At 43.2% G+C, this 11,047-nt stretch overlaps 1 protein-coding gene across 1 annotated transcript in view; it reads right to left on the bottom strand.

The window, feature by feature from the left end:
• The window catches only part of LOC104489684 (xaa-Pro dipeptidase-like), a gene marked incomplete at its 5' end in the record, with an annotated part of 38,196 nt that overhangs the window by 5,192 nt on the left and 21,957 nt on the right, over positions 1 to 11,047 (bottom strand). Inside the window, one exon of the mRNA XM_010131877.1 lies at positions 3,273 to 3,464. Within this exon, the coding sequence (XP_010130179.1) occupies positions 3,273 to 3,464 (192 nt within the window). The remainder of the gene's footprint in view (positions 1 to 3,272; positions 3,465 to 11,047) is intronic.

Consider the following 11,047-nt stretch of genomic DNA (forward strand, 5'->3'; position numbering starts at 1 on the left):
CAGGAATTAGTAATCAGCTTACGAAGAATGGAAATGTCAAACCCTAAAGGGCAGCATTTGAAGTCGGTATTTCCCCTTCCTTGAGGAATCAGCTGCCTTTCCTGAGCAATACATACGACTGTACGCATGTGCATCTATCTGAACATCGATGTTTATTAATGAGAGGGGCACGGGCAGAGTCCAGGCAGAGCAGAGGCGCCCTGGGATGGGTGCAGCGCCAGCGCCCGATGGCAGCCCCTTGCCCCACAGAACATATGACCTCTGTACATTTGACCTTAGTTTTGCAGATGGAGAACTGAAGTCCATGTGACTGACTTCTCAAAATTGGCTGACGAAGTCTGTGAAGGACTGAACTCAACAGCTGTCAAGTAAAGAGTTTAGGGCTTCAGATAGGGCAGCCCATGCTCTCAGAAGCAGATCCTCTACAAAACTTCTTGCCTCCCTCCAGAGGGATCTGTAGTTGACCCAGAACTGCTCTTGTCTGGTAAAAGCCCAAATCATGAGGTCCCTGAGCAGCAGTTACAGCCACAAAGCCTGGGTGTCTGTGTTACAGGACATGGGATGGCTGGGCTGCTGACAGACCTGTTCTGAATGCGCACGGAGCTGTGCTGGTGCCACCAGCACATGCCCCAATGCCGGCAGCAATGCAGAGTGGGTGAAGGAAAACCTCGCGTTGTCCCTCATTTTTTCCTGCTCTTGCAGCCTTTACAATCTCTTTATGGCTAATACCAGGCAGCATGAATTACAATAAACGGCTAGAGTCTCGCCCTTCTGGGCACAGCAAAAGAGCTTCTCTATGCAGAGACTTGTCACAGTCAAGAAAATTATCCAAAGCCCAAAAAAGACATGAATTCAGGGTGAATTCATTAAAATCCACAAATCCCCTGTGCAGACAGTGTTACTCAGAATTACAGTGGTGTTACTCCGGTTAATGTAATTTCATTTGGAAGTGAATTAAACTAAACCAAGAACATTTTAATGAGTGCTGAGCTCTGCAGAGGGAAATGAACTACTTATTTCCTTTTGTAGAATGTATTTTTCTTCTAAACTTAAAGGAAGATTGGACTGCCTGTACTGAACTCTTTAGCTAGAGCTGACACCAATACTAACCCCTGTACTATTGATATTTGTCCGTAAAAACACTGGGCTTCACAAGATCTTTTTAAATTGCACAAAGTTTTCCAACGTGCTTTTGAGAGAAGTACTCATTCTGAATAAACTAGAATGAACCAGCCTGTAGATAACTAAGCATGCTACACAGCACAAATTGCATTTTCTATTTACGCAGAACTGTAAAGATGGAAAAATTCATTTTGATTGCATTATAATTCAGCTTTTGTGTAGAATTCAGAAATATTCGGATGTACTTCAATCTCAGATTTTATTTCCATTCTTCTCTTGGACAAAATCAAGTGACAACATCTGGCTCAGGGTACGTGTGTATTATGATTGTTACTTCTCTGAGTAAAATGTATTGTTCACAGGGGGATCAGAGATTAAGATTTTTGCTCAATCGCTTTTGGGCAGCTCCCCCTTTTAGCAAAGTTTGTTGGCTAGCTCTCCTTATAAGTCATCATTACAGGAAGCTAAGCAAAAAGCAGGGGAGAAAGTTAAGATTTTGCTTGAAGTCTCTGGAATAAAAGTGCCTGATACAGGAACTCATGACCAAGGTAGAGCTTCTGTGCTGTCACTCCTATTCCACACAAGTACAGGCAGCAGGTGAGCCACGTGCATGCCCCAAGCTGCAGAGCTGGAGTGGACATTCTCAGCAAGTAATGGAAAAACTTGGGCTTTGCTCAGCGTTTCCAGAGAAAGCTCACGGGGAATCAATTCGACTGCTGAAAAACTCCCACAGAGTGTTTACATGGAAAGCAAAGATAGTCAAACCTGTTTTCGTTGCAGTGTCAAGCTATACAAGCGCATTACAGCATTCCTTCAAAATACACTTCAGTGTGCGGTACCATATATAATGCGCTCACAGTTAGAAAATGCAGAGTCAGCTACCTTTTCTTCACCAGAATCTCAGCTGACTGGCTAGCAAATCTTGATAAGGAAACAACAAGACAGGTAACGTCTCAAACCTCAGCAGCGAATGAAATACCAGCAAGGGTAAAGTCCCATGTCTCTCAATAATGCTGCACACACAATCCACGGGGAGTTTCTACGGGCGGCTGCCCAGGAGCCCAGCTGGTTCATTTGACTGGTGATGGCACACACAACTCTTCTGTCAGGGTTTGTGGTTCAAAGCCAGCTCAGACCAAAAGCGTTACAATAATTACCCCTCTCATGGCTGGGGTACAGTGATAAATTAGCTGATGGCAGCAGCAGGCAATTCTTAACGAGTGATCTTTCATACCAGAAAATCACTGCCATTGCCAGTGATTGTTAGCTTTGTTAAGACTTAGCAGAAAAGCCGTGAGGAGGATGGGGCATTGCAGCTGCCTGCTCTATCTTCTCTGTGCATGAATACGGAAGCTTGGAGAACAATGCGGCGCTCTTCAAATGCTCGCCTGCTAAAATGAAAACCCACTGGAAGCCACTGCAACCGCTAAACGCTCTGCGAGGGTAGTGGCTTTGAACGGGAAATGTACCCTGGGCAGCATGGAGAAACAAGGCCCCTCTACTTGCATACCAACTGCCGGCACGGGAACCATCACCTAGATCACTACCTTCCGAGCCTGCGCACATGCCGCTGCCCGGGCCTGCAATGTGATACCTTCAGCACAGGTGCTCGTGAAGACCGTCAGCCATTCCCTTGGGAAGCAGAGAAGGCTTTACACTCACAAGCTTTGCACCGTCCCAGCTACAGTCCAGTAAGAGCAATTATTACTGTTCCTCCCTGCTGCCTCCCCGACTTAACAGCATCAGGGTCTTCTGCCCTGGGAGGGAGCACCAGACTGTACTGCTGTTAAGGAAGCTAACTCTGGAATATGGATCTCAGTCTTGTATTTCATAACATACATGTTTCACGCATTAGACAAAACACCTACCTGGCAAGTCACTGTACTGTGGTGACAGAAGGTATTTCAATCCACGGAAAAATACGGGTCTACTGTTAATCGGATATCACAAGTGTAAAACTGCATTTAAAAATAACAAAAAAAACCCCCAGCCCTTTTGTCTGCAGGGTCAAATGGCCCAAGGTGCTGCTTCAGGAATAGCCCTATGTACAATACATTACAACGTCCAAAAGATTTCTTCTCAAGTACAAAGCAAAGGCAAATGAAGAGAAAAAACGACTGCAGAAAACCATCTCGTTAGGAATTACTCACCCCACCAAATCCTCTAAAGCGCTGCAGGACATCATTGTTGATGAAACAGGACTGTGCAGGATCACGGAGGGCTTGGTCCAAGAGGTGGTCGATGAAGTAGATACCCGGCTCTATGGTCAGCACCATGCCCTGCTCCAGGCTCCGGGTGGTGCGCAGGTTCCTGAGCCCTGGCAGGTCAATGCGCTCCACTCCCTGCGGAAGAAACACCAGTTCTGACAGATGGAAAGGAATCCATGGTGATCCTTTATGAAGACCCTCCTATTCTGACTGCTCCATAAGAGACCCAAAATACAAAAATAATTGGGAATTAGAGGGCTGAAACCATTCTGTACAATTACCTCTCTCTCATCAGTCCATCATTTAGCTTTCACATACAGTGATGACCAGCCTTCAACTCAACACCCAAACTGTTTTTTGCACCACACAAATCCTGGCTTTGGATACGATTGGTCTTGTCACTCTACCTTGGGAGAAGCACTGCACTACAGAGAAAACACAATCACTTGCACTGTTTCTTTCCATACCCCACCCCGCAGTATTTTAAGTGACATGCAGATCTTGAAAGTCCCCTGTCACGTCATGGCTGAAAGAGCTGAATGATGTAGTAGAGAACAATTTCTCCAAGGATATGCAAATGCTTATTCTCACTACAAGTTATTAAAACTACACATTTATGATCTTGATTCAGGAGCAATGAGTCTACACATGACCTCATAAAAGCAGCCCATTTAAAACTAAACTTTTGTCAAGATTCAGACTTTCAGGCAACATGGTGCTGACTGATATTATTAAAAACTAAGTCAAAACATGTCCTGACTAGCAAAACATTCTCCTCTTCCCAAAAGCTGGTAAAGTAAAATGATATATGAGGACGTGCTTAGTCAAGGAATTAGAAACTCTGCAAAGACTAGTTCAGGATATTAATTTTCTTCTCCCCTATGTGCCAGGTATTGCGACATCGGATTAAATATATCTCAATCCCACTAGCTTTTTGAAAATTCTTTGCAATTCTAGCAAAATTTCATCAACAAAATATTGTGATGACCAGTAAACAGTTCACAGGCCCACTGGCTTGCAAACATGCACGTACGCTGCTCATGAACACTTTTCTGCTTCAGCCGATAAGTCAGAGGTTAACAGGCCTGCAAGACCAAGGTGTTATTTATCCGGTTTCCAGGTAACATTCCCAAATCTTGCGTCTGGCCAAAGTCATGGTAATTTTCCTCACCAGCAGAAGGGGAACTCCTTTCAGGGTCACTAGCAGAGTGGCTGGTGTCACGAGGATGAAACACCCCCTTTCTCCAGGAGAAAGGGCACTGCCCAGTGCTACCCCCGGAGCCCTGCAGCCAAGGCAGCGTGTCCTGGCACAGACAGGCTTCCGCCTTTCTGCCAGATAAACGCAGGGGGGTGGAGGGAGGCAGGAGCATACTCTGCAGATTAGCCACTTTTTCATCTCATTGAATCATTAGGTTTTCAAAGGGTGGAGAGCTCCACAGTACTATTTGCTCCTGAGCTCTGCGGTCCATTCAGAGAAAGCCTATTTTGCAGAAGTCCTGCTTGCAACAGCCACTCAGCAGCGTCTGCTGTATTCTCACTGGTCACGCAAGCAGCGCAGGGGCTGCCTTTTTCCCTTTGCAGAGCTTCTGTTCCAATGCATGGCATCTTTCGGCAGCCAAGATTTTCAGAGCTCAGCAGCCTGGATATCCGCAGATAGGTTTGCCCATTTTTCTGAGATGTGGAGCATTTGCTTGCCCTCACAAGCCAGCAAGAGTATCCTGACCCTTCTCACTCTGTGGTCGATATTTTATTTCATATGTTTGATCTGAAATTTGCAAAGCATTATATTACACTACAATAAGAAAGCACAATTTTGTTTTACTGAGGCTGGGAAACAAGAATACTCCAACATTAAGCAAGGCACTTTGCAGTTATTTTCTTATCAAACTCCAAAGAAAATCAATATACTTCCAAACTTGAAACAATAACTGCACTGAATTGGAGCCATTTTTCCTTCTGCTGCTGCCCCATGGGGTTTGGCATCTCACACATTCATTGTAATGTGTAAAGGAAATGAGGGCATCCAATCTTGTGGATTAATCTCTCCATGAGCTGTAAACAATTAGATTAGTGTCTGGACCTTTTGGTGTCTTGCCAACTATCTATCGGCTGCTTTACAACAAACAACTCGTATTTGGCTTTTAAGAACACTTCAATTCTACTTGTAAATGCCTTTTCTAAGGCAGTCAATCCAAGACAGATGCTAGAAAGATGATGCACAGTGAGGAAAACAATGGCAAACATCCTCTGAAGGCAGCCCTGGCACAGCATCCGCATTTTTTTGCCTTTTCTTAAAACAAATGAGGTTTACCACCAGGTGTGATGATCCAGCCCCAATGCCTACTTCAGATACCTCTGTACAGCCATTAATGTGTAGACATTTTGTCTGGACTGCTTGCAGTCTGATTCTGATTTAATACTTCCTCCAGAAAGCTAGTAACACAATTACAACCCAGGTGCAAATCCTGGGATTCACATTTGGGAGCTTCCTTCAGCAGGCACTATGTGCTGTCAGCAAGCCATGGGTGGGCCCATGAGGGCCCTGAATGCTCCTGCTCCCCTGAGAGTAAATTTTTAACTTCTCTAGAAGGAATTCACAAACTCTTTTTGACATTCTCCTTACTCGGTCTTGAATCTTGGTTGCATAGGCTCTTGGGTTTCATCTCCAGATGTCTGGATTTTGCAAGCACTGAAGTCACTGTGTAAATGGCAGTGGCGACATCTCTCATGAAAGCATCTCTAACAGGCCTTTGGAGAAAGGGTAAAACTGCTCACCTTTTCAAAGACAACAAGTGGGACACCAGTGGGTGGGCTTGTGGCAAGGAAGCTGTACGCTTCCTTTGAACAGAGGCCTAGAAGGTGTTCACCAAGAGGGGAGAGAAATGGATGGAGAGAGAGACAGGTTCTGCGTGTACATGGCCACGTATACTCTGAGCAGGGGATAGCTCCAGTCCAACTTGCTGCAAGGCTGAAGGACAACACGAGCTGGGAACAGGGAATGAGCAGAGTGGGGAATGGGGAAGGTGACTAAGAGGTAGAGGTGGCAAAATTCCTTCTTCTTAGAACTCCACTGCATTAAAACATACATCAAACAATGAGTTCAGCATCCCAAATGACATTTGATGTCTGACCATCTCAATAGCCACCACAACCATCAGGTCCAGGATCTGACAGTTCTCAGCTCTCAGTCTGCTTCAGTTATTTATGAAAACTAAAACAAACTGAGGATTTTTTAAATGACTGAAACACCACCACCCCCCAAACAGAATGTGACACGTTTGAAACAAGGACATTGCCATTTTCCACTGAGTCAAACCCTGTTGGGAGCAAAACCTCACACTGCCATCCATCAGGACGCATCTTCTTCCATTAACAGATTTTCTCCTCTGTGAGGAGGCAAAATACAGGGAATTTTCAGCTGACCAACTAACATCTTGGTTTCAACAACAACCATGATGATACTTTGTAGTTAGATGAAATGAAGAGTTAAAAATGTGCACCCTGGCACAGCAGCTGTGAGGTATCTGTTTCTACTACTGCTGTATCGGGGAGGCCTGGCCACGGAGCAGAACCCTGTCACACTCAGTGCTGTACAGTGGACTTGGCAGTGCTGGGTTAATGGTCGGACTCCATGATCTTAAAGGTCTTTTCCAACCTAAACAATTTGGTGATTCTGTAAGTTGTAAAGCATAAGCTGTTAATTTGCCTCCAAAAAGCACAGGGAATAATAATGTAGAAAATATTAACATCTAGGCATCTAAAAAGAGACTCCCAGTGTATTTTGGGAAAATTCCTTTTTGAAGAACTGTTTATTATTCCTGTATATTGCAAAAACAGACTACAGCCTAAATTGTTTCTTAAGACTGATTTTATTTGGAGGTTCTGCTCACATTTTAACATTGGGACACTTCCCCCCCAGTAAGCACAGATGTATGACAATGTCATTTGTGACTGTACTCCTGCCAAGAACATCAGATTTCAATTAATGGTTCATGTAAGGTAACAAAAAACAGCATGTCTAGGCAATGAGGACTGTCAAGGGAACGAGAGGATTATTATGTAAACTGATTTCATTACTATGTAAGCAAAATAAAAGTTCAAGTTAAGTGTGCAGTAAGATAAAATACAGATCTAATTTTGGAATAAGCAGGGAATTAGGAAGTATGCAAATATGCCTATCCCCCAGAGAAGTGGCTGTGCAAGACCAGAAGTTGCAATAACCCCAGAATACCTCAGTATAAGGATGTACTACTGCCCGCTCTTCAGCAACTCGGTGGTTAATGGGGTTATATATTGCTTTTTCCATGGAAGAACTGCAATGTGTATCAATGCTGGATACTTGTGCCACAGACACTGGTAACCGGGCAAACAACTGGAAGCAGGAATAGCTCCAGGCCACTTGTGTGAGGCTGATCGTGGGTCCATCTTTGGATCAGGAGAGAAGAAAAACACAAGTGGTGCCTCAGTCCTGGCTTGTCATTGCCCACAGGGCCATTACACTAGCTAGGGATGCACAAGTGCAGATGCAAGGACACCCTCCCTCCTGAAACCAGGGGCTGCAATGCTTAGCTGGCATCGCACAGAAGCTTCCTCAAACCATCAATAGCAGCAAAACACAGCCACAGCAGGAAGCACCAAAGCTACTCATAACTGCAAATACTGAAGCACAGGAGAAGACTCACATAGTGACACAAACTTGCTTATGGTGCTTTTTTCCACCTAAATCATCACAGAACTTTTTTGATTCAGACAAACAGACTGTTCCAGTTGGACCACATCCAATACAGCAAACTCCTAACCATTCTAGCAAGCTAAGTGCAATCAAGTATTTAAATTAGTCAGAATACTAACATTATATTTAGATTATACAAAATCAACACCAAAGTGAAATCTCAGCTTTTTCACTCTTCCTTATTCTCCCATTGCCTATACCCAACTTCTAATTAGCTCATTTATTGTAAAAAGAACAGAGCCCTATGCAGCTAATAAAAGTCTTGAATTCCATTTCATTTGTCTCCTGGTGCCTTCTCTCTAAGCCCTTGTTTCTCTTGCTGAGTGCTACTAATGAAGGTTATTAGTTTATTCGATCTATCCTGCTTTTCCCCAGCAGCCTGAACTGACTATAGTCACCTGAAGGAACTGCTCCTGAGTCTTGCCTTTGACAACAGTGGCAGGTTACAGAAGAACATGCCCCAAGCATCACATACCGTTTGTGGCATTTGCAAGTCAAAGCTTTCACTTCTGTGGGAAAATCAGAATCTAATTACTAGCTGGAGCTTTTGGGACACAGCTCAAAGTTAATATTGGGGGAACCAAGGGCTCATGATGTTTTAACTGGCTATTTTTCTTTGAAACGTTTCTGTCTTTTTCTGTGTATTAACTGTGGTCTCAGGTTTAAGCTGCCAAATAACTTTCCTGTTAGTGCAGGTAATGAAGAAGAATCACCTGCCAGTTACTCAAGACACCACTGCCCGCTCTGAGTCCGACAGAGCTGCATTTCAAACCGTCTCTGCAGTGTGGTTCTGAGCGTAACCTCGCATGTCATTTTTGCTTCCTCATCCTCAGATGTCACCAAGCTCCATTGCTATCATTATGTAAAGAATAAAACATACAGATGATATTTTATTCTTAAAACCTACTGTGACAAAAAGAAGCAGCACATAGTAAAAGGCACCAAGTTGCCACCTACAAGATAAACCTGGAACATGAGGAGAATATTTAGATAGAGAATTTGTAAGACGTGAGATGAAGAACTGGAAAAGCTCCCAGCACACCACTGTTTTAAAATGAGACCAAGGATAAGCACTGTTTAAAATCTAATGGATGAGGTTTTTGTGACACATAGAAAGCATACACAGGCAATGTCTTTAAACGAAAGGGCTTTTCTTTTCATAGAAATATTAGTTGAAATTGCATAACAAAACCCCTAAAGCATACCTATGATACTTTTTATACCTTACTTTCACATGTAATAGAAAGCAAAGCTGTATTATTTTAGTTTTCCTCCTGCACCTAGAATGAATTGTTCAAAGACATACAAGCTTTGCTAGTCTCTGCTAAAATTTCAGAAAGATTTGGGCAACGAATATTCAGATAAAAACTCTGTTAGCACACAAAGTCTTTTGCAATTAAACTTGAACAAATAAAACAATCATAAGCAAGTATCTCCATAAAAAAAAATAACCAGAACTAATGAAACCCAAACTAAGCAACAAAAATCTCCCAAGTACAAGACACTGTCTTTCTCACGAGGAGGGAAACTGTGGTATGACAGGGCATGGTCTGCATCACAGCACTGCACTCACACAGTGCCTCAGCTTTCCCCTCCTCTTCTGCCTCTGCTAAAGTCCTCAACTCCCATAAACATCCAAACCCCTGTCCTCACAGGGAGAAGCTGCTGCGAATCAATCACTATTTTTCCGAGCACGTGTAAGATGCTGCAGCAGGGTAAGAAGATCTATTAACCTAACTCTAGGAAGGGTTTAAAATCCCACTGGAGAATCTTATGCTGCAGGAAGCTCTCCTGGTTCATACGTTCGAACCAACAGATAAGTAGGTACTCAGGATTTCAGTGCTGCTCTGCGTGGAAATTCTGTAGAGTTGAAAGTCTTTGCCAATTTGTTTCTTGCCTGCACTCTGCTCGCTCAAATGGCTCAGCACACAGCTCTGCTGTGTAGAAATACCATCAATCAAAAAGAAAGGGCTTCAAGGGGTCTTCATGAAGTAGAAGCAGCAGGTTTTTTCTCCTGATCTTTTCTCAAGGTGTACAACTGCTTGCAAGAACAAAACCTGGAGCTAAAACTGGTGAAATGCCCTTCTACTCTTTGCTCATGTAAGTGCCTACCATACAGGTAGTTTCATGTTTGCAGGGCCTTGGTATGCACAGCTAGAGCAAGGCTTTGCAGGGTTATGACCAAGTGAAGCAATTTGCATCACTGGGGTTCTACATAACAGCTTTAGGCTTCTTAGTAAATTCACCTCATTCTCTGCTTCTTAAAGGTAAAATCATTTATGCATCACTTGCATTGCTCACCACAAAAAAATGAAATCTGCTTCAGCATAAAGCTGGGTACATAAGGAACATAATTTTTGCCAGAACAAGAAAGGGAACAAGATGATTCCTGTATTCTGTAGTAGGTTTGGTGACCTAAATCCCCAGTCAGTCATCTGAGATCCGGGAGCAAGATATTTCTGTTAGAGCCAGACGCAGCGTGTACATCTCTCCGAGCAGCAGAGATGCTCTCTAAGCATGCACAGCAGTGGAAGGACATGGACAACTCCAGGATCAAAACAAACCTCTAACCTTAAATTGCTGATTCAGAATAGCCATGAAAGGATCAACTTTTCATGAGAATAGAGATTTAAAACTTTAAACTAAGGTAAATCTTATAATTTTAAAGGAGAAAACAAAATGAAACTTAATTCACAAGATGCTAAAATCACAGTAGTTATTAACCTAACTTAAATTAACTGGCTTATTATTATAGAAAGTCATCAAATGTACTTAGCATTCTTCAGAGCCTTACAGTCAATTAATATAACATGAAATAGAACCAACTCAAGCATCTAGAGACACAGAACCTAGATTTAAATGAAAACTTCATCCCCATCTACCTCAGGGTCTGAAAATTTGGGATCACCTACCACATTTTCTCCATTGCAACAGCCATAAATCCTCATTTATATCCCATATCGAATTTACCCAGAAACAAATGAAA

Source organism: Buceros rhinoceros, unplaced genomic scaffold (genome assembly GCF_000710305.1).
Source record: "Buceros rhinoceros silvestris isolate BGI_N320 unplaced genomic scaffold, ASM71030v1 scaffold4052, whole genome shotgun sequence".
NCBI lineage: Eukaryota > Metazoa > Chordata > Aves > Bucerotiformes > Bucerotidae > Buceros > Buceros rhinoceros.